Source organism: Natator depressus, chromosome 12, assembly GCF_965152275.1.
Source record: "Natator depressus isolate rNatDep1 chromosome 12, rNatDep2.hap1, whole genome shotgun sequence".
Lineage (NCBI taxonomy): Eukaryota > Metazoa > Chordata > Testudines > Cheloniidae > Natator > Natator depressus.
In genome coordinates this window covers 11,654,198-11,678,929 of record NC_134245.1, presented here as the reverse complement: position 1 = coordinate 11,678,929, position 24,732 = coordinate 11,654,198, and the positions used below count along the sequence as shown (strand labels likewise).

At 46.2% G+C, this 24,732-nt stretch overlaps 1 protein-coding gene and 1 long non-coding RNA gene across 2 annotated transcripts in view; one reads left to right on the top strand and one right to left on the bottom strand.

The window, feature by feature from the left end:
- The first annotated feature begins 5,043 nt into the window (after nucleotides 1-5,043).
- Nucleotides 5,044-11,810, top strand: LOC141996822 (uncharacterized). Its single transcript, XR_012641618.1, has 3 exons — nucleotides 5,044-5,077; nucleotides 10,581-10,675; nucleotides 11,254-11,810. It is a non-coding gene; the product is annotated as an uncharacterized LOC141996822 (long non-coding RNA).
- Nucleotides 11,811-19,409: 7,599 nt separating this feature from the next.
- Nucleotides 19,410-24,732, bottom strand: part of LOC141996511 (dipeptidase 2-like) — a 34,412-nt gene continuing 29,089 nt past the window's right edge. The window contains exon 12 of the mRNA XM_074968589.1: nucleotides 19,410-24,087. Within this exon, the coding sequence (XP_074824690.1) occupies nucleotides 23,890-24,087 (198 nt within the window). The 3' untranslated portion in view covers nucleotides 19,410-23,889. The remainder of the gene's footprint in view (nucleotides 24,088-24,732) is intronic.

The following is a 24,732-nucleotide window of genomic DNA, read 5'->3' as shown; positions in this document are numbered from 1 at the left end:
CCCACACATGCCGCTAGGCGGTGGGTGCCATCACTGCTAAACTTTTACAGACATCAAAACAGCAAATGGACAAACAGTATCACAGACAAATCCAGCAGCAGATCCCTCCAACAGATGATATCCACATGCGCTTCATTGTCCCAGTGGTCTGGGCCATTCACCGCTAATGAGATCACTGCAGCCATGAAAATGGGAAAAGCAGCAGGAAGAGATAGTATCTATCCTGACAGGTTTCAGAGTAGCAGCCGTGTTAGTCTGTATTCGCCTATCCTGAGTTCCTATATAAACTTGATCCACTGGCATGGAAATGGATGATGTAGCTTTTCACCAACATGCTGGAGATTGGAGCAATCCCCGTATGTGGAGAGAAGCCAAGGTCATTGCACTTCTAAAGCCTGGAAATCCTGCAGATCACCATTCCAGTTATAGGCCAGTCTCCCTCTTGAGCACCACCAACATGATGATGGATCATATGATTCTGAACCAAATCAGGCCCACTGGGGATGCCAGTATACCCAAGGAGCAAGCTGGTTTTTGCCTCCACAGAAGTTGCAGTGACCAGGTCCTGGCCCTCACTACAGACACTGAGGCTGGATTCCAATGAAAACTCAAGATCAGAATTGCTTTCGTCGATCTGTCAGCAGCATATGACACAGTCTGGAAGGATGATCTGGTACTGAAACTGGCCAGTCTGGAGTATATATCCCCCGTGTTCAGATTCTCAGGTTGCTGAACACCATGCTTAGCAGCCAAAGGATGTGCATATACCTCAGAGGTCAAACCATCAACCCACACCCTTTGAATAAGTGGGCTACCAACTTCTTCTGTACTTGCTCCGACACTCTTCAGTGTCTACACTAGTGATATGCCTGAAACAATGGCACAGAAGTTTGCATATGCTGATGATCTCAGGCCTGTAGCTTTAAAGAACTTGAAGCGTCCCTTACATCTGACCTTAAGATCATGGAGGTGTACTTCCAAAAGTAGCAACTAAGATTAAATTTGGGCAAAATTGGTAGTCTCTACTTTCCACCTTGACAACAGAATCACAGAAAACACTCTAACTGTACAGTTTTCTGGTGTAACTGCACATTATGACCCAAAGCCAACATATCCTGGTATCATTCTTGACCACACACTGACTTTCATGACTCAAAAAGAAGCCTCTAAATCAGAGACTCATACCAACATTCTTCAAGTTCGTCAGAACAAGCTGGGGGATCAACTTCCTTGGTGCTGCAAACACTATGGCATTAGCCCTGGTGTACTCAGTTGCAAAGTACTGTGCATCTGTGTGGACAAGAAGCTGCCATGACCATCTTGTGGATAGGCAGCTGAATCAGACCATGCAAATCACCACAGGAACTTTAAAATTAACCCCTCTGCTGTAGCATTCTGTATTAGCAAACATCAAACCTCCAGCTAGCCCTCAAGATCTAGCCAAAGCACGAGAACTTAAATGCTGCACAGACTTCCCATCTAGGAGGTTATGGATAATAAACCCCAACACCACCTGAAATTGTGAAAACCGCTATGGATCACACGTGACCATCTTGTGTCTCTGGATCCAGCCAGTGAATAGCAGAGTGTCTGCACCTCATCTACCATTCCAAACAAGCACATTATTACTGACGTAATAAGCCGCCTTTCCAGTTTTAACCTGCAACACAGACTTTGAACCACAATGAACTGTATCCAAACAAACCATGGAAGACGCAGCTGCTTGATGCAGAAATGGAAAAATCACAGACCACCACCCCCATTTGACTGCAGTGAGAACATCCAGACCAAACACATCATGGTGCAGTGCCCCAAATATGGATTCAAAAGTGAATTGGATGATAGCCACAATGTCACAGAGGAGGCCTTAAAATAGCTTGTGGACAGATGCCATATACAAGAGAGAGAGTGCAAAACAAAGAAACAAACTCATAGCACAAAAAGAAATACCTTTCCCTTCCCCCTTTCCAGAGTGGTGCCGTATTACGCTAGCTTCTAGTTGCCAGTCCTTTCCCAAACAGCAGTTAACTGGGTTGTTTCCCTTATAGGGAGGACAGCAGCCTTCCAACCAGGAGAAGCCTTTTCTCCCTGCTGCCACTAGCTCTGCTACGGCTTGTTTCTCATCCCTCCTCCCTCTCTTACCAGAAGAGGGATTTTTAAAGGTCACAGGCAGCCCTTAATTGGACTCATATGTCCCTAGTTGATCTGAAGTAACCTCTTTTCAACTCCGGGGGGAAAGTGCCTTCACCATTAGAGGGCTGATAGACCTTCTTTCCACCACTCCGTTCTACTCCCTTGGCACATTTGAGGAGCAGTGGGCGCTGTCCAGGATTCTCTGCTCAGTGTCCCCTTCAGGTTCCCTTTGTTTGACCCTTTGACCTTCACACCTGCCCCTGTTATGTTTTTGGTTGTCCCCTGTAATTATTTGAGTTCCTGGACCTTGTGGATCCTCCCTTAAGGCTAGGGGTGGGTCCTTTAGCAATGGGTGGGCTTGCGCCCGCTCCCTTCCCAGAACCCAATAGGACCACTCCGTTCTACTCCCTTGGCACATTTGAGGAGCAGTGGGCACTGTCCAGGGTTCTCTGCTTGGTGTCCCCTTCCAATTCTCCATTTTTGACCCTCACACCTGTCCTTGTTATTTTTTCTGTTGTCCCCCATGCTTAATTACATCCAGGGCTCAATGGATCCTCCCCATGGGTTGGGGGGAGAGTTCTTTAGCCATGCACGGGCTTGTGCCCACACACTTCCTGGAACCCAATAAGCCCACTCTGTTCTAGCTGTCAGACGCAGGCCTGACTTTGTCACAGTCTGTAAAATGCAATACCAAACCAATCCTGAACTTACAGTTATGGGAACTCTGACAGATATGATACTGTAGCAATTTCAGTGATGTCCTGTGTCATCAACTTATATCTAAGGGCATCAGAATAGAAATACAGTTAGATGAGAAATTCGGAGGGTTTTTCACAAATGTATGATCTGTATAAATCAGCCCAAATGGCAAATGTTTTTAAAATAACCAAGTGACTTAGGTGCATAAGTCTCATTTTCAAAAGCAACTTAGGATTTTAGGAAACAAAGTCACTTTTGAAAATGGGACTTAGGCATTTTTGAAAATTGCACCATTAGCCTTTTAAGGCCATGGCACTATATACTTCATTTCCATGGCTATGCCAAATACAGTCTTCCAAATAGCATTGTAGTGTGTGTAATATATTTTTCCTGCCACTTTTTGCAACAATAATCTCCATATAGGGTATTATGGACAATATTAGGACAAATTTAAAAGTGCTAAACATGCGTGTGTTTTCAGCTACTAGTAGCTTTGTCACTCATTTGATATGATACCAACTTCTCTTCCAGGTAGGTGTGCAGACACCTGTACACTGCTGCAGAAAAAGTCATTGCTTATTTTTTTTAAGTACCATATGAGGCTGTGTTTCATTACAAAGGCCTAAAACCATGGCAGCATTAGCCAGAGCCCTGTTACCCATTTATCACATAGATGCTCTTTGTTTCTGGGCAGAGGCTGGCAATCTGCAACTTGCAAAGCTGCATGAGGCTTTTAAGAAACACCGGTGAATTCTCATTTCTGTAGCAGCATTAAACCTTATCCTTTGAAGATGCTTGTGTAGCTTTCACAAAGTAAACCAAATTGCTCTTCACTTGCTTGGGAATTTTCCACAGTATATTTAAGTAACTGATTTGGCTTTCTCTTGAAGGGCTAGGGAGCAGGATCATAGATAGAGCAGCTGGAGTCTTAACTTTTGTTTATTTTTCCCTATTAACTGAGATGGCTTTCGGCTTTCTCTTCCCATCTCCTACTGTCCCAAATCCCTTTCATTTGGGATTTTAATGAGCGGTTTCCGTTCTGTAGTTCTGAGACACTCATGACAGTTCATAGCTTGCAGCACAGACCAATCTAAAATCAGATGGAAACAATTCACAGTCCTCTGTTCTGAATTAATAGTTGCGGTAGAGTAAGTACCACTTTTAAACTGAAGATATGTAAAAAAAATTCACCACTTCCTACATCATTTGCTGTCCCCAAAGCTGGGAGAACCTGGGAAAAGGATACTAAAAAAAGTGAGGGGGGGGGACACCTCCTGCTCACTTCCCTCCAACCATGAGCCATCAACAGTAGACACATCTGCAGGAAATTCACATTACAATTCTGCAAAAGTTTGCATGTCAACTACAACTGTGGAAATTCTCCTTTTCTTTTGTGAGATGCACTGCGAAGCATGTGAAGGCTTAGATGCTATCAACCACAAGAGGGCATTATAGTAGCATCATGTAGGAGGGAGATTTTTCAAGAAACAGTTTTATCCCAAATTAACTTTTAAGAAAATATTTTTCTTTGAGTGATGGTCCCTATTGTATTCCACTGAGGGTTACGCATGCACATCATGTGCCCAGAGTAGGAGCATTTGAAAGCAGTATCCATTGGTCCATGCATGCGTCCTGATTCACCTTTTGCTTCCGTCCAAGGTGATAAAGGGCAGGGTAGACTGACTGCATCTCCAGTTCCTTCTCACTGCCGCATGGTCCAGATCGAAACTCCCAAGTGTCCTCATCTCTGACACACATCTGAAAAATGTACATAGTTTAGAAGTATTATTTTTCTCTTAGTTCTAATAGTTAATAGTTTTAGCATTTGTTTTAGAGAGACTTTGGGGTTTTCACACATACCGCCGTACAGGTACCGGACTACGTGCAGGACTCCAGGCTGCAAACTCTGCATCTTCTGCCCATGATCCTTCTCGGTCAGCGACAACCACCAACACTGCCTCCACTGCCTGCAGGAAGCTCACATCATGGCTAGATGCAGTATTTGCCAGTCCTTCCTCCGCTGCACCCAAGAAAGCTGGGCTCTTCGCCCCTGAGCTCACCATGAGACCACAGTCGGACCCAGGCCAGAGAACCCTGCTTGTATATTGGCCTGATTCAGCAAGGAGCGCGTCTCCCACTACTATATCGGACTGCAATGCTGATGGAACCACCACCATGGCAGGGCCTACTCGGGAGGTAAGGAAGCACTCTGGGATCACACATCTTGAAGAATCTCCAGTTACAGGTAAATAACATCCTCTTAATGCAACTTGTCACATTCCACAGTTGTTTCTGAAGTTCAGATCCTGGACTCCTCCAGGAAGAAGCATTGGTGTGAAGTTTTGTTGGTTTTGAACTGAGTATCCATGGCACATACCATTGTCTTATTTAATTTTACAGAGGACACAGACCCTGAACTGAGGACATACCTAGACAAGGACCTTCAGACACCCAGGGCCAGATTTATCATTCCACTTACACCTGTCCTATGTTGGTATATGTACACTGACCTCAGTGGAATTCCTCCTGATTTTCCACAGGTGTGAGAGGAGTTTCAAGCCCTTAAGCTGAAATTCACTTCATCCCCAAGTCTGGGGAACCAGGGTCTAGGAGATTAAAGTCCAGGCAGGTTGGGAAGGTGAAACACAGCGCCCACAACCCAGGGCCTGGGCACAGAGGTGCCCCCATAGGGCTGCTACTCCAGCCTATGGACTGGAGTAGTGAGTGCAGCCCTTCCACTTGGCTAAGGAAGTGCTGGAGCCATTGGAGCTGTGTCTATGTTCACCTCTTGCAGGAGTCGGAGTCATACCTGGGTTCAGGGTCAGCCTTGGAAACTGCAACTGAGCTCATATACAGCTTTCCTTTTTGCACATCACTGTATGCAACTCTCAGATCCCGCATTCTCCTCCCCTGGAGGCCCTACAGGCGGTCTCAGGAATTTGGATATACGCTTGTGAGTTTGTAGACCATAAACAGACACGGACCATGCAGAGGACCACATACTTCTTATCAGGAAGGCTGGATGTGATACCCCCAAGAATCAGCCTGGATCAGGGGACTCATTTGGTAAGAATTTCTTTAAAGAAATTCACGTGGTGCCTTAACAGAAGCCCTGGTCCAATGCCCTCCAGTTTGAAATATCAGATTCTTACGTGGCACTACAGAACTATACTATCAAGCCAAGCACAAGTATTTTTATTATGGTCATTTGAAACTCAGATGGACAGATTCTCACAGAGAGCTCAGAGCCAGATTTTTCAAGTGCTCATTACCCACAATTGGAGCCAGATTTGCAGAATTCTGAAAATCAGACTGAACACAGACGCTCCAAAGCCTGGGAAATATATTGTTATGGTTTCAGAGTTATTGTTATGGGTTGTGTTACACCCACCAATTTCAACTAGGTTTAACAGTTGCCCTTCATTATTGATAACACAATTAAGCTCCTTTATGGAATCAGATAGCTGAAACAATAGCAGCCTCCACCAAACCAAAGGCACATGGGGGCAGAGGGGTTTTGCTGGGTTTTGTTTGGTGGAGGTGTTTGTCTCTATGAAAGAAGCATAAGAAGTATCAGAGAAGCTGAGAGAAACTGCAGAAAGCCAAGGACACCACCAGAACAAGCACTGGGAACATGGCCCTGAGAAAACCCTATAGAAAGCTTTTAGGCTAAGTGCTGGTCAGAGAGGGACTTGGAACTGTGAGCAAAGAAACTGTCTCCCACTATGTAAAAGGAAACAGGCTTTTATAAATAAACAAGTTTTTATCATGAAGGAAATATCTGACTGTAAAATCAGATTTCTCCTAAACTTTAACCGCCCATAACACCCTAATTTTGGCAAACTATCCAAATTAAAAGCATTGTCTGTGGTCCAGTGTGAAGTGATATAAGTAAAGAATTACATGCCCAGTGTTGGACTTGCTGAGCTACTATTAATGTGTGAAAAATCACAATGGAGTCTAAGAAACAACCTATCCTGAAGGATGATTCCTCACTCTCACAGACCTTGGGAGACAGGCCAGTCCTTGCTTGCAGACAGCCCCCCAGCTTGAAGCAAATACTCACCAGCAACTACACACTACAAAACAAAAACACCAACCCAGGAACCAAACCCTGCAACAAACCCCGGTGCCAACTCTGTCCACATATCTATTCAAGGGACACCATCAGAGGACCCAACCACATCAGCCACACCATCAGGGGCTTGTTCACCTGCACATCTACCAATGTGATATATGCCATCATGTGCCAGCAATGCGCCTCTACCATGTACATTGGCCAAATCGGACAGTCTCTACGCAAAAGAATAAAGGAACACAAATCTGCCATCAGGAATCATAACATTCAAAAACCAGTAGGAGAACACTTCAATCTCCCTGGTCACTCAATAATAGACCTAAAAGTGGCAATTCTTCAAAAAAAACCTTCAAAAACAGGCTCCAACGTGAAACTGCAGAACTGGAATTAATTTGCAAACTGGACACCATCAGATTAGGCCTGAATAAAGACTGGGAGTGGTTGGGTCATTATAAAACCTAAACCTAATTTCCCCAATACTAATTTCCCCCTACTGTTACTCACACCTTCTTGTCAACTATCTGAAATAGACCACTCTCATTACCACTTCAAAAGTTATTTTTCCTCCCTTGGTATCCTGCTGTCAATTGGTATCCAATTGTCTTGTTAGACTAACCTCACACTTGGTAAGGCAATTCACATCTTTTCATGTATTTATACCTGCTCCTGTATTTTCCACTCCATGCATCTGATGAAGTGGGTTCTAGCCCATGAAAGCTTATGCCCAAATAAATTTGTCAGTCTCTAAGGTGCCACAAGGATTCCTTGTTGTTTTTGCTGATACAGAGTAACACAGCTACCACTCTGAAACCTGTATTTTCTTAGGTTTTATTTTATTTTTATCTAGAATCAACATAAGTTTTGAACATAAAGCAGGCTCCATAGCTCAGGGGATTCATTGGTCTCGAGTTCAAATCCAACAAAACTCACTGGCAAATAAGTCACTACTGTCTGACAGATCTTCACTAATGGTTATATAGCTTTTCAAATTAGGGTAATAGGGGACTTGATCATTATAAGTACACAGAAGGGAGAAGCAGAGGGCTGTACTGCAACAGACAAAGGAATAAAAAGATCCAGTGGAAGCTAGACAAAGTCAAACTGGAAATAAAGTGCAAATAAAGGGTTTTTCTTTGGTTATGAACAGAACAAGCCCACCCGTGTATCTGAGAGTCACTCCTTTATACAGTTTGGGACTCTGATCTTGTTCTTGAGTAACAGGTGATCAGCAGACAAAGGTCCCCTGCTAAGGACAAAGCTTCAAAAGGCTGAGTTCTTGCATAACTGGAGGGGGCACATTAGCATACACCTTCCCCTAGAGATTTCCTGGGAAACCCACTTAACTTTAAATGGTTATTCTTGACTGGCCCATTGTTTCAAATAGTTCTCTAAGCTCCTAACACTTCCCAAGATTTACATTGGTCATGTCTCCCCTCAGAGGCATTACACACAACCCCACAATAATACAAAAACGTTTGCATTTTTAATACAATGAACTCCTGAAATACTTAAATGTAATAAGGTTTAACTTAATTCAGTAAGGTTTGTCAAGGATATTGCAGGAAATTGCCATTCCTGTCCCATCCTGTACTCCCCCCACAATGAGTGGAAGGCAGATACAGTAGCTGAACCACAGTGACTTCATGTGACCAGTTCAGCTCTGTGTAGCTGTAGCTTTTAGGACTGGTCTTTAGCATCACCAGTTACTCAGATGAGGCCGCTGATCATGGCATTTGTTTCAGTGGGCCCTGCAGCCAGTTGCTTTGAAAACCAATAACACTTGCACAAAGGAAGTGGTGTCCTTCAGCGTCACATCAATATTTTTCTTGTAGCTTATCAGTATGGCTATCACACATATGACATCCTGAGCTGGCTGGCTGAAACACATTTTTCAAAGGTTGGAGGCTCTCTTATTTGCAAAACTGAATTAAAGTACTTGACAGCTAATCAGTAAATCAGCTGGATCTTTACACACTAGTTTATGTAGCAGTCGGGATCGATATTCCCCCAGCATAGACGATCTGCAGCTCAGTCCTTGGCACCGAGTATTTACATATCTCCATAAGGCATATTACTAAGCTATTACCCCATTTGATGGCCTTCTACTGCCTGTCTAGCACCACTTCCCTCACCCCACTCACTGCAGTGGAATGTGCTAATTCGAAATGCTGTGAAGCAGAGTCCACCCACAGCCAAATTCCAAATGCAAAGGTTTTTACCAATTGGTGCAGGCTATAGCCATCCATTGTCTGCATGCACTATTCTCCCATTTGATAAGGAAGACTTAAAGAGCAATTATTTCCTGCTTGGGGTGCCTTAGGGTGTCTACACAGCCAGCTAACTTGGACTTAGGCTAATGTAGGGTTACCATACGTCTGGATTTTTCTGGACATGACCTCATTTTTGGTCCACCCATCTCTGTCCAGGAGGATTTTTAAAATATTAACAACGGTCCGGGATTTTTCTCCTGACGTTGGGGGTCCCAACAGCTGAAACTGCAGCCTCTCCATGGTGGTGGAGCCACAGCCTCTCCGCAAAATACCCCCTCCAGCTTCCCCCTTTCCCTCCAGCTCCCCCTCCTGTTCCCCCCACCTCCAGCAGTGTCCTCTTTTGGGGAACCTGAAATATGGTAACCCTAGGCTAAGGGTCTGTTTAACTGAGGTGTCGATTTTTGGGCTCTGGCTCTGGGTCACTCCCACCTCGCAGGGTCCAAGAGCCCAGGCTCCAGCCCAAACGCAGATGTCTACATCTCAATTAAAAAGCCCCTTAGCCTGAGCCCTGAGAGCAGGAGTCAGGCAGCATGGGCCAGCTATTGGTGTCTAATTGCAATGGAGACATAGCCTCAGCCCTGGTCTACACTAGGAGTTGAGGTCGAATTTAGCAGCATTAAATCGATGTAAACCTGCACCCGTCCACACAATGAAGCCCTTTTTTTCGACTTAAAGGGCTCTTAAAATCGATTTCCTTACTCCACCCCCAACAAGGGGATTAGCGCTGAAATTGGCCTTGCTGGGTCGAATTTGGGGTACTGTGGACACAATTAGATGGTATTGGCCTCCGGGAGCTATCCCAGAGTGCTCCATTGTGACCGCTCTGGACAGCACTCTCAACTCAGATGCACTGGCCAGGTAGACAGGAAAAAGCCCGCGAACTTTTGAATTTCAATTTCCTGTTTGGCCAGTGTGGCAAGCTGCAGGTGACCATGCAGAGCTTATCAGCAGAGGTGACCATGATGGAGTCCCAGAATCGCAAAAGAGCTCCAGCATGGACCGAACGGGAGATACGGGATCTGTGTGGGGAGAGGAATCCGTGCTATCAGAACTACGTTCCAGTTTTCGGAATGCCAAAACATTTGGCAAAATCTCCCAGGGCATGAAGGAGAGAGGGACCTGAAGCAGTGCCGCGTGAAACTTAAGGAGCTGAGGCAAGCCTACCAGAAAACCAGAGAGGCGAACGGCTGCTCCGGGTCAGAGCCCGAAACATGCCGCTTCTATGATGAGCTGCATGCCATTTTAGGGGGTTCAGCCACCACTACCCCAATCGTGTTGTTTGACTCCTTCAATGGAGAGGGAGGAAACACGGAAGCAGGTTTTGGGGACGAGGAAGATGATGATGATGAGGTTGTAGATAGATCACAGCAAGCAAGCTGAGAAACCGTTTTTCCCAACAGCCAGGAACTGTTTCTCACCCTGGACCTGGAGCCAGTACCCCCCGAACCCACCCAAGGCTGCCTCCCGGACCCACCAGGCGGAGAAAGGACCTCTGGTGAGTGTACCTTTTAAAATAGTATACATGATTTAAAAGCAAGCATGTTCAATGATTAATTTGCCCTGGCATTCGCGGCTCTCCTGGATGTACTCCCAAAGCCTTCGCAAAAGGTTTCTGGGGAGGGCAGCCTTATTCCATTCACCATGGTAGGACACTTTACCACTCCAGGCCAGTAGCATGTACTTGGGAATCATTGTAGAACAAAGCATTGCAGTGTATGTTTGCTGGCGTTCAAACAACATCCGTTCTTTATCTCTCTGTGTTATCCTCAGGAGAGTGATATCATTCATGGTCATCTGGTTGAAATAGGGTGCTTTTCTTAAGGGGACATTCAGAGGTGCCAGTTCCTGCTGCGCCGTTTCCCTGTGGCTGAACAGAAATGTTCCCCGCTGTTAGCCACGGGGAGGGGGATGGGCTAGCCACGCGCTGGGGGAAGGCAAAATGCGACCTTGGAACGAAAGCACATGTGCTATGTATGTAATGTTAACAGCAAGGTTTACCGTGAAAGAGTGTACCCATTGTTCTATAAAATGTGTCTTTTTAAATACCACTGTCCCTTTTTTTTTCTCCACCAGCTGCATGTATTTCAAGGATCACAGGATCTTATCCTTCCCAGAGCCTAGCGAAGATTAGAAGGTGAAAAAAACAAACTCGTGATGAAATGTTCTCTGAGCTCATGCTGTCCTCCCACACTGACAGAGCACAGATGAATGCATGGAGGCAGACAATGTCAGAGTGCAGGAAAGCACAAAATGACCGGGAGGAGAGGTGGCAGGCTGAAGAGAGTAAGTGAAGGGCTGAAGAGAGGGCTGAAGCTGAAAGGTGGCGGCAGCATGATGAGAGGAGGCAGGATTCAATGGTGAGGCTGCTGGAGGATCAAACTAATATGCTCCAGCGTATGGTTGAGCTGCAGGAAAGGCAGCAGGCGCACAGACTGCCGCTACAGCCCCTGTGTAACCAACCGCCCTCCTCCCCAAATTCCATAGCCTCCTCACCCAGACGCCCAAGAACACGGTGGGGAGACCTCCGGCCACCCAGCCATTCCACCCCAGAGGATTGCCCAAGCAACAGAAGGCTGGCATTCAATAAGTTTTAAACTTTTAAAGTGCTATGTAGCCTTGTCCTTCCCTCCTCCACCACCCCTCCTGGTGCTTCCCTCCTCCCTCACCCCTCCTGAGCTACCTTGGTAGTTATCCCGCTATTTATGTGATGAATTAATAAAGAATGCATGAATGTGAAGCAACAATGACTTTATTGCCTTTGCAAGCGGTGATCGAAGGGAGGAGGGGAGGGTGGTTAGCTTACAGGGAAGTAGAGTGAACCAAGGGGTGGGGGTTTTCATCAAGGAGAAACAAACAGAATTTTCACACCGTAGCCTGGCCAGTCATGAAACTGGTTTTCAAAGCTTCTCTGATGCGTACCGCGCCCTCCTGTGCTCTTCTAACCGACCTGGTGTCTGGCTGTGCATAACCAGCAGCCAGACGATTTGCCTCAACCTCCCATCCCGCCATAAACGTCTCCCCCTTACTCTCACAGATATTGTGGAGCACACAGCAAGCAGTAATAACAGTGGGAATATTGGTTTCGCTGAGGTCTAACCAAGTCAGTAAACTGCGCCAGCGCCCTTTTAAACATCCAAATGCACATTCTACCACCATTCTGCACTTGCTCAGCCTGTAGTTGAACAGCTCCTGACTACTGTCCAGGCTGCCTGTGTATGGCTTCATGAGGCATTAAGGCGTAGGCTGGGTCCCCAAGGATAACTATAGGCATTTCAACATCCCCAACGGTTATTTTCTGGTCTGGGAATAAAGTCCCTTCCTGCAGCTTTTGAAACAGACCAGAGTTCCTGAAGATGCGAGCGTCATGTATCTTTCCCGGCCATCCCACATTGATGTTGGTGAAACGTCCCTTGTGATCCACCAGTGCTTGCAGCACTATTGAAAAGTACCCCTTGCAGTTTATATACTCGCCAGCTTGGTGCTCCAGTGCCAAGATAGGGATATGGGTTCCGTCTATCGCCCCACCATAGTTAGGGAATCCCATTGCAGCAAAGCCATCCACCATGACCTGCACATTTCCCAGGGTCACTACCCTTGATATCAGCAGATCTTTGATTGTGTTGGCTACTTGCATCACAGCAGCCCCCACAGTAGATTTGCCCACTCCAAATTGATTCCCAACTGACCGGTAGCTATCTGGCATTGCAAGCTTCCTCAGGGCTATCACCACTCGCTTCTCAACTGTAAGAGCTGCTCTCATCTTGGTATTCATGCTCTTCAGGGCAGGGGAAAGCAAGTCACAAAGTTCTATGAAAGTGCCCTTACGCATGCGAAAGTTTCGCAGCCACTGGGAATCGTCCCAGACCTGCAACGCTATGCGGTCCCACCAGTCTGTGCTTGTTTCCCAAGCCCAGAATCGGCGTTCCACCGCATGAACCTGCCCCATTAGCACCATGATGCCCGCATTGCCAGGGCCCGTGCTTTGAGAGAAGTCTGTGTCCATGTCCTCATCACTCTTGTCACCGCGCTGACGTCGCCTACTCGCCCGATTTCGCTTTGCCAGGTTCTGGTGCTGCATATACTGCTGGATAATGCATGTGGTGTTTAATGTGCTCCTAATTGCCAAAGTGAGCTGAGTGGGCTCCATGCTTGCCGTGGTATGGCGTTTGCACAGAACAAAGGCGGAACGATTGTCTGCCATTGCCCTGATGGAGGGAGGGGCGACTGACGACATGGCTTACAGGGTTGGCTTACAGGGAATTAAAATCAACAAAGGGGGTGGCTTTGCGAGAAACTGAATGGCCCCCTCAAGGATAGAACTCAAAACCTCAAGGATAGAACTCAAAATTGGGTTTAGCAGGCCATTGATTTCACAGAGGGAGGAAGGGAGGAGAAAACGAATACAAAACAAATCTGGTCTATTTCTTGTTTTGAGCCACTTCATCTATCTTTATACATCTTTCTGGCAGCAGACTGTGCAGTACGACCGCTAGCCATCGTCATCTCCTGGGTGCTCGGCAGAAGATGGTGCAGTATGACTACTGGCCATCGTCTTCTGCTAGCTGCAGATTAAAAGACAGTGCACTGCCGGTAGGACTCAATCACCATGAGACGAAACAAGGGAAATGACCTGGCTGAGTCACTCCCATGTTTGCCAGGCGCCCCTGACCTCATCGAGGTCGGTTAAAAGAGCACCCAGGACTACGTCGACGATGGCTGCCGGTCATACTGCACTGTCTGCTGCCAAAAGACAATAAAGTGCTGCTGTGTAGCAATGCAGTACCGCGTCTGCCAGCACCCAGGAGACATACGGTGACAGTTAGCTGAGCGGGCTCCATGCTTGCCGTGGTATGGCGTCTGCACAGGTAACTCAGGAAAAAAGGCGCAAAATGATTGTCTGCCCTTGCTTTCACGGAAGGAGGGAGGGAAGGGGGGGCCTGACGATATGTACCCAGAACCAGCCACGACAATGTTTTAGCCCCATCAGGCACTGGGATTTCTACCCAGAATTCAAATGGGCGGTGGAGACTGCGGGAACTGTAGGATAGCTACCCACAGTGTAACGCTATGGAAGTTGACGGTTGCCTCGGTACTGTGGACACAATCCGTCGACTACATGCACTTAGAGCATTTGTGTGGGGACACACACAATCGACTGTATAAAAACACTTTCTACAAAACCGACTTCTATAAATTCGACCTAATTTCGTAGCGTAGACATACCCTCAGAGAGCAGTACTGAGTTTCTTCCTCTGAGCTGCTCTGGGAAATGGGAGCAGAGGGCATTTGGACCTCATAGGATCAGGCAAACTGTGATTTTTCTGTCTGAGGTCATATCAGCATCTGATGTTGCTCTGCTTTTAAATTATACAACCAATGAGATTTTTTTTTCTACTGTGGTTGAAATTTGAATCTGTGCATGATTTGAGAGTATGCAGGGAAATGACCCAACTGCACTTTATCCAGAAGCTAGATACTATGGAGATAGGCAGCTGCAAGGTACGCCAGTGTGACTTTCTTCCCCAATGATTTTGCATTTTGTCCCTTAAGCATCATGACATTGTATTTTAGTCTCATGGAACCAGGTAACTTGATATCTTCCTAGCTGGCACTTGTTATTTTCACCAGTATTTTCTTACCAGGCCTTTGAGACAGAATTACCTTATTTCACTCATCTATCTCTACTGCCCGGCTTGAGGTCCTGGTTTGTGCACTCCACATAAGAAAAGAAAAAAAAAACCCATCCACAAGGGCAGTAGCATATGGGTAAATTCTCACAGGAAGTTTCAAGACAGTATGCATTTTTTAAAACACAAGCCCATTTATTATGAGCAAGTTTTCTAGGAAGTGTGAGGTTTGCTTTGGAAAAAATAACAATGTACAAACTCACCTTTTTACACATTGCTAGTGTCAAGGCTACAAATAAATAAAAAATAGAGGGGATGCAAAAAGCAAACTGCCAACTTGTGTGTGCAAACTCCACCTAAATTTCACAGAGCTCTTCTAAACACTCACTTCCATGAAGTGATAGCCAGCAAAGGGTGCTCCGGTTCTGCATGTTGCTATGGGGAAACACATTTAAGCAACTGATCAGGAAATGGAAACTTCACTTCCCCCCTCCCTTTTTTTTTTTTTTAATAGTGCTATGTTTCACACTTTAAGCAGCAGTTTGCAAACTTTTTGAGCTGAGCCCCCCCCCTTGAGTTACAATTCTTGGTTGTGTCCCCTGTGACAAAGCCCTGTCCTTGCCTCTGTGGGTCCCGCGTTTCCTGCAGATTTCGCTAGCCTCAGAGGCTCACCGTGACCCTGCACGTAACCCTTCTCTCTCTAGAGACAAGGGTCACAGTCTACTGAGCCATTTTCATCATAAGCCAGCGAGGGAGGTGAGGAGAAGTTATCCTTCCTTGCACAGTCTCTGTTGTCTCCCAGACCCAGGGGGCAAAGGTGGGGGGGAGCCCGGGCCCACCCTCTACTCCGGGCTCCAGCCCAGGGACCCTAATAGTATCAGCTGTGGTAGCTGACCTTTTAGAAACATGACATGTACAATTCCCTGGGCTACTTCCCCCACAGCAGCCCTCACTTCCTCAAGCTCCACTTCACCCTTACCTCAGGGCCTCCTTCCTTGTGCCTGATATGGGGTGTACTACTCAGCCTCTCCAACAGCGCAACTTCCACCCACAGCTCCTGACATGCACACCCACCTGACTAACTGGGAGGCTTTTAACTAATTTCAGCCAGCCCCTGATTGGCTTCAGGTGTCCCAATCAACCTAGCCTTCTCCCTGCCTTCTGGAAAGTTCTTAATTGGCCCCAGGTGTCTTAATTGACCTGGAGCAGCTGCCATTTCAGTTATCCTGGTACCAGGGATTTGTTTAGCCTGGAGCTAATATATCTATCTCCCACTACTTTTCCATAGCCATCTGGCCTTGCCCCATCACACCCCCCAACCTAGACAAAAATAGACACATGCAAAAGTATGCTGGATAGCCTACTCATAAACCGAACAGAGAACTTAACACAACTTTAATTAAAATTACCTACACCGGTAAGTTTCAGATACACAGATATTTACCCCAGTGGCACAGCCAAGGCTTCCTCAGCAGTGGGCCGCTTCTACTTTGTGGCCAGGCTGCACCACTAGGGCAAGGCCAATACCTGCCCCTCCCCCCCTCGGGTTTTCAGGGTGGGGGAAGGCACGTGCGAGGGTCTCTAGGGGTAGAGCCAGTAGGGTTGCCAATTCTGGTTGCACATATTCCTGGAGGTTTCGTCACGTGACATACAATTTAATTGAATATTAATCTTTAATTCCTGGAGACTCCAGGACAATCCTGGGGCGTTGGCAACCCTAAGAGCCAGCAGAGCTGGGGGCAGAGGCTGCTGGAAGTGGGAATTGGTGCGGCCGCAGTGGATGTTGACACTGACCCACAGGCTGGGTGACCCACTGAGGTGAGACAGGGGGTGAAGGCGGTGCCCCCTCTGTGGGGATTGTCCCAGGCCCCGCTGTATGTGGCTGGCACAAGCCCACCCCCTAAAACATTCCTCCCTGCCCCCTGGGGGGGGCACGCCCCACGGTTTGAAAACTTCTGCACTATAGGTCGTCTCTCAGGGCAGAAGTGAAAAGAGAAAACATAGTGAGTTCAAAAGATTAAAATCAGAGCTGCCATGAAACTTTCATACCAAAAACCAGAACCAAATTAAACCTGACTTCTGCTTTTGTTACAGACATAAAACTCAGGCCAGGGTTGGCCAAAATGTTTAATACAGCTCGCACCTATTTCAATAGGCCAGGGTTACATTTCAAATAACCCTAAACTAAGGTTCAGAACAAGTAACTAATGAATGTGGAAACAGTGTTATTTAAAGATAGTGACTTTCCATTCAGTTTAAAGGAATTTCTTTCTAAATAGTCTTTATGGTACCACTCACTATGCATTTGGCAGTTTCCAAATGCTAAAAGGACAGCCCTTGTGTGGGAGAGAGAGATTAATGAATTTGCTCTATATCCTTAGCTAATAGCGAGTTGGCTTTTAGCTCATATGGTAGCAGCTCACACACTAGGCTCCACAGTTCCTAGGTTCAATCCCGCCTGCTGACAACCAGTGTCTGTTGGCATTACACTTGCACTGAAAAGCTTACTCTAAGGAAAAAGTATGTGCTAATGTAAACCTTAAGCAACCAGAGGAACTCTGGGACAGATTGAATAAGAGCTGCAGAGATGGTAATTCGTTAAAGTCCAATCATTTTTGCTTTAGGCCTCCAGGAAAGAACTATTATCAGCAATACTATCAATCATCTGCCACTTGGAGCCACATGTTAGAGGCCTTGAGTACATTAACCCTAAAAAATAGAGGCAGCAAAGGATATTAAGCTCATCTGATCTCTCTCAGATAAGCAGAATGGTTTCCTACAGCTTTATACTCTAGAGCAGCGGTTCTCAAACTTCATTGCACCGCAACCCCGCTTCTGACAACAAAAATTACTGCATGACCCTGGGCAGGAGTGGGGAGACCGAGACAGAGCCCAAGCCCCGCTGCCCCAGGCTAAAGCATTCAGGCTTCAGCTTCAGCCCCGGGTCCCAGGCAGGTTAATGCTGGCCCTGGTCACCCCATTAAAACCCACAGTTTGAGAACTGCCGTTGTAGAGTGTTATCCAGTCTTACTTTAATGATAATTAAATAGTACAGAATCCCTAATCCTGATGATAATGGTTGCAAGGAAAGGTGAACTGCAGATCATCATTGATATAAAACAATTTTTTCAGTTAAGATTAATAGAACAAGGTATTTAACCCCTGGAAAATATTCTTATAGCTGTCTTTTCAATACTCCTTCACTGACTTCCTTGAAATGGAGAGTGTCAATAAGTCCAGTTATACCAACTAGTGAAAAAAGTGCATTTTACATTCTATGCTTTCCCAGACAATTCGCTATCAGTGATACTGCGGTCATGGATTCACTGTGACAACGCCAGGCCAGCCCTGCTCTGCCCCATTTACTCAGGATGGTCAGAAACCTCTCCAACCAACAGCCACAGCAACAAACTGCAGTAGCAGCTGTGGCCTTAAATTAGGGCTTAGGCCTACTTCCCTCTACTCTCACCCATCTAACCCCTGATCTTGCTGTGGTGGCTACCCTGGAGCTGTGCTCAGTGGGCGGGTGATGCTGAGGCCCCCAGTGCAGTCTGTCTACACCACTGGTTCTCAACCTATTTATCATTGTGTTACCTGGTCCACAGGTTGGGAACCACAGCACCCCCCACCCCCAGATCCTTAGACCCAACACCTCCCGCCCGGAGACCCCTCCACAGGAGTGGGGCCCTGGGCAGGGGGCCAGGTGACAGGAATCTCGGGCTCTGCCATGCGGGGCTGGGCAGCAGCCCTGACCCTGGACCTGGCCAGGCAGGGCAAGGTGGCAGGGCAGCTGGGCGGCAGCCTGGACCCCGACCCCATCAGGCAGCCCCCAGACCACGCTGGGCCAGTCGACAGCCCCTGGACTCTGTGAGGCTGGCCAGCAGTTCCAGACCTCCGCCATGCGGGGCCGGACTGTGACCCCACTGGGCAGCCGGGAACCCAGACCCCGCCGGGCAGCGCAGCAGCCTTTAGCACACAGCTGGACTGCAGCTGTATGCTAATTGGGCCACATGCGGCCTGTGGGTTGAGAACCGCTGCTCTACAGCCTGCCCTTCCCCCTGCAGCAGAGTTGGGCCTAATCTACTATCTCAGGGCCTTCTGCAGCCCTGAGCATTGCATGTGTTTGGCTAGATTACACCACCCAGATGGATAATTTTAATAAGATGTTCTATTTATCTTTTCATCACATATTTTGCCTCTAATGTTCAAATTATCAGTGGCACAGAGTAGTCAGCACCTAAATACAAAATAATGTGAATAAAGAAAGAGAGTAAACAGCAAATATCTAGTAGAGTGGTGGAAACAGAATCATGTCTTGCTTTAGGTGTCACTGGGCCAGGTTTTATTTCTGAGGATGGGAAAGCATTCTGAATACAGTGCTGCAGTGTGGACACATCTACATAAGTGGAGGGACTATTACATGTGGAAGGGGGAGAAAAAAGGAGGGAATACCACTAAGTATTTTATACTTTCAAAGTTTTATATAAATGAACGGTCACAATAACAATTTCACCCTTTGAGAAAATGGAGGACCAGTGAGGTGACTTGCTCACAGCCCCATAAAGTCAGTTACAGAGCTGAAATCCGAACACAGGAGTTTGCTCCATTCAATTCTTTTAATCGAACATTTGCTCATGCAAGCTAGTTAATATCGGGAAGGCCAGAATTATTTTAACTCAGTGTTGTTGTTTCCAATTGTACATCTATGCCTGAGGCCAACATTTATTAACAAAACAGTTCTTAGACATATGACTCAAAAAGTTCTAATTTACTCCACATGGCTAGGCTTAAAACCACAGTCTCTAGAGCAGGGTTCAGAATATAGTCAACACATTCTGATAAAGCTGAACGCTGTAGGTGGTGTGACAAAGCTCTGTCCTTTTCTCCGTGGGTCCCACGCTTCCTAGCAGATTTTTGCTAGCCTCAGAGGTTCACTGTGACCCTCCACGTAGCCCTTCTCTCTCTAGAGGCAAGGGTCACAGCCTACTGAGCCATTTTCATCATAAGCCAGCAAGGGACGTGAGGAGAAGCAACCCTCCCTCGCACAGTCTCTGTTGTCTCCCAGTCTCAGTGATTAACTGGGGGGGAGCCCGGGCCCGCCCTCTACTCCAGGCTCCAGCCCAGGGACCCTAATAGTAGCAGCTATGGTAGCTGACTTTTTGGAAATAGGACGCGTACAATTCCCTGGGCCACTTCCCCACAGCAGCCCCCACTTCCTCAATATCTACTTCACCGTTACCTCAGGGCCTCCTTCCTTGCACCTGAAATGGTTTGTACTGCTCAATTCCTCCAACAGCGCAGCTTCCTCCTATAGCTCCTGATACACGTGCCCAACTGACTAATAGGGAGACTTTTAACTAGTTTCAGCCAGCCCCTAATTGGCTTCAGGTGTCCCAATCAACCTAGCTATCTTCCTGGCTTCTGGAAAGATCTTAATTGGCCCCAGGTGTCTTAATTGACCTGGAGCAGCTGCCATTTACTTATCCTGGTAACAGGGATTTGTTTAGCCTGGGGCTAATACATCTATCTCCCACTACTTTTCTATAGCCATATGGCCTTGGCCCATTACAGTGGAGAAGAAGGCCAACCCCATCCAAAGTCTGGCACAAGTATAGTGCATGGCTCTTCCTGAAAGGAGGTAAACAACTAACTGAAGAAAGATCAATTGCTTTTATTAAATTTCACCATGTAAAGACTAATACACATTTTTAACTGCAGTTTTAAACCCAAGGATTGAGAGGAGAACAGGGAATTGAGGGGAGAATAGCAATATGCAGAGCAAGCAAAGAATCCAAACAACATAGATTTTGAACATGGATAGTCATTTCTAAAAGCCTGTCAGAGACCACTCACCACACGTGGTGCCTCCACAACTCTGGGAATTAGCTCTTGCCAGGCACCACCCTCCTCTGGCAAGGTCTCTACCCATCCTCTCTTTCACCCGAGGCCCCTCTCACCCACGGAACTGCAGCTTCCTGTTTGTGGCTTGGCCCTCCACCCAGACCACTAAGGTCCTCCCCTCCCAGGGAAATCGCAGTAGTTCCGGAGCAGTTATCTGTCTGACATCTCCATGCCCTGTGCCACGTTCCAGTGGCTGGCAGGAGAACCCAGGCCCGCCCTCTACACTGGGCTCCAGCCCAGGGATCCTCTAACAAGCAGCCAAGGTCTGTACAGTCCTTGCTGCTGTTTCCCTGGGCTTCTTCCTATTTATCTGGCTTCACCCTTTCTGGGTTTGCGAGCTGCAGCTCCCTCAGTCAAAATGAAGTCCCAGTGGAACTGAATTCAGAGTTTCAATCCAGGCATCAGAACACTTACTTGAGTGTGGGTAGGGGTTTTTGTAGGGAAAGAACAATGGTTCAAGGGAGAACACTATATTTGTTTATGGGTAAACTGATGACTCAAGGGTTTTCTTTAGGCTAGACTATAGGAACTGATCATTCCTCGCTATGGGTGTGTTCCTTCAAGGGAGCTCACATTGCAGTTAGGCAGCTTCAGTATTTTGGATATCAGTCTGGGATTCATTACTAGAATTGGTCTGATAACTGCTGAGCTGGGTGTGTGCAGGCATAGGTTCATTAACATCTGGAGCAGAGATCCCCCATGATGCAGTGCTTCCCTGCTTTTCTGGTCCCAGAGTTCAGTGCAGTTCTTGCCTTGGAATCTCTGTGCTCCAATCTGTATGCTAATGAAGATGCCTCCCTGTCCCATCTTTGATGCAGATGAGGCTAGGGGAGTTGCCTTAATCCTGTCACCCTTGTCAGGAGTTGTTTAGGTGCATCTCCCACTGCCTTTTCATTGCTCTCTGTAAGTCTTTCTTTTGATTGGTTTTGGTTCAAGCAGAGGCTGGGGAGGGGGATGTCCTTTGCGAGTCAGACAGGCTGGTTACGGTGCCCTGGTTCCCCAAGAACACAGAGCTGACTGGTATCACTGTTCCTGCCCAGCTGAACCCATTTCCAGTTAGTGGCCTGCTCCCAGTCTCCTTCAGGTGCAACCTGGGCAGTTAAATGGCCCACCTAGCCACTTTAACCCCTCCAGGCCTTGCGTGGGATGGGCACCCCATCACAAAGCCTGAACACAGAGGCCTTATTTCTGCTCTAATTCACACCCTTCGCAACCCCATCAAAGCCAGGTTTGTCAGGACACCGAAAAACCCGCAGCTGGCCCATGCCAGCTGACTCAGGCTCGGGCTGCAGGGCTGTTTCATTGCTGTGTAGACTTCCGGGGTCAGGCTGGAGCCTGAGCACTGCGACCCTCCCACCTCGCAGGGTCCTAGAGCCTGGGCTTGACCCTAAGCCCAGATGTGTACACAGCTGTGGAACAGCGCCACAACCCAAGCCCCATAAGCCCGAGTCAGATGCAATTTCACAAGATGTTTTTTACCCAACCCTAATTATCATCTCCTCCAAAAATGCTTTTTACTTTCCAGCAGTCCTCCATAGTCACCACATGGAGAAGTTCAAGATGGCATGTAGCAGCTTTATCACTAATAACTCAAGAGAAGTTCAGTTACTAACATTTGAAAAGATACAAACAGGAACAGCGCAAATAAACAGTGCTCCCAAAGGGAAAAAGTCAGCACAGGACTGTTGAAGTTCTTGCAGTGGAGGGTAAACTTTTGATTTTTACATATTTAGAAGAGCCCTACGTTTCTATAAACAATTCAGATATCCAGCCCTTGTCCTGAAGATACCAGATGCTAGATGTTGTGCAGACATGCAACAACAGATGTCATGATAATAAATAATGCTGCCCTGGGCTACTAGAGGAATGGGACCCAAAACAGATTGCATAGTTATTTAGCGTTCCCTGGCTCAAAGCAATGAACTAGAGATAGGATTCAAAGCAAGATATTGCGGCATATACAAACCAATGACAGCTGAATTCTGTCCAGGGTGAACAGCAATCAAACACGTGTGGCAGATCCAGCAGTGCCACATGCCTAGACTCTTTACCTCGCCCACAGACTTAAGTGAAGGCAGTTACTGCAGTGAGACCAAATAAAGGGCAGAATATAGTTTCTCAAATAACCTCCAGGTTGAAAGAATCCTTTAACTTTTGGCAAAAACATAATTTAAAAGAGGCCACATTCTCCTTCAAACAGCCATGGCATTTTTTTCCTTCTCAGACTGATGTCACAACGGTCACCTACAAACCCAGCTGGCAGTTAGCTCTCCCTTAAAATGCAAAAAAAAAAAAAAAAAAAAAAAATCCATTTGATTACTACTTCTGGTCCCCAATCCTCATTCCGGGCATGCATCCAAAGACAAGTGACCATCCAAGAGCTCAAACTACATAGTTCAGGCCCTTCATTTTCAGTTTTTACTGGAAAATTCCCAAGTTTTCCAAAAAGCTATTGTTCAGCTTTTACTGATTTTCACCCAGTTTTTGGACTACTCGAATATATAAATGTACTGATTATGTTAAGGAAATCCAATACATGACATTAGGTGATGTGTTTAAGTTAATAATAAGTTTGCGTTTCCATTTAGGCTAGGCTGTCTGTTAAAGTAAGGCAAATGTAGTGGAAGATGCACACATCCATACACGTGCAAGTGTTTACATACAGTTCATGAAATAAATCACAGCGTGAGCTGCTTTTACTTCAATATTCCTACTTCTCTCTGTTGCTTTTTCTTACTAACCCAGAAAACCATGAAGTTAATTTTCTGCCCTCATTTTCATCCATGTTTTTAATTTTTTGTAATAAACACTGAAATTCCCAGGAAATTTTAAACAAAATATAAACTGAAAACAAGGGGCCTTGCACATAGTACAGGATCTGACCTGAGGTGCTGGGCATTACCAACTTCCTTTGACATCAGTGGATCCAAGAGTGTTCAGCACCAAGCCATATTCCAAACACTGCTACCTAAGCACTTAAGACAAAATTAATCTTTGCCATCTGTAGTTAGATTTACATAAATGATGCTCAAGGTTTAATACTATTCACACACCTTGGAGGTACAGCTTTGTAGCTAAGCAGAAGATTTATCCATTTGCATTGCAGGTCACTCTACATGTAATGTCTGTTTGGGTATGTGTATTCAATAACCCTTTTGACCCATCGGGTTTCTGTGCATTGTTAATGCAGTATTATATATATTACAGTAATGAACATTAGACCCAAAGTCTGTACCACAGAAGGAGATCCATAAGAAATGGGAAGCACGTTAGCTGTCCGAAGAGGAGGGTTTCTTAGGTCTAGACGACAGGAATTTTGCACCTCTCTTTGTGGGATTTCGTTCTCATTCTCATTCATTGTTTTACTGTCATTCCGCACCTGGAAGAATTCAAATAGTATTGCCCTGGAAGTCAGATTTGTAATACACTTATTAAGAGTCTTATAATAGAACTTTGTTAATTCGGGTGAACCATTCTTAAACTGTACTGCAAAATACATTCAGGATGAGGAAAGCAACTTTCTTGTCTTAATCTAATCTTTTGCGCTCTCATGAGTTTCTTCAATATAAAAGATTTCCCAGAGCCTGCTATGGCACACATCCTGGCAAAGGGAGACACAGCTAGCTGTTCAGCAGGTAAATCTTTTGGTCCATGCCTGCTGTGAATACCTGCACTGGAAATCTCTAGCTGAACTGAGTCAATTAGTATCTCCACCATAGTCAGCTAACAGTCTTAACACAAAGACTTAAACTTCTCTAACAATTTTTCACCCTTCTGAATTATTTTAAGTCAGTGAAAGATGGATTAGGGGTCATGAAATCTCCAGTCACATCACAATGTCAGGCAGCTGGCTGCCCATGTAAAATTCAGCATAAGACTGATATTTTTAGAACTCAAGTGCTAGTTCCAACACGGGTATATTTGTAGCTAGCCAACTGAGCAGTACTTTAATTTAGAATTAAAGAACAGTGGCAGTTACCGGACACCTCTATAAAAAGAAACTGTCTCTGTATTGTTCCATCCA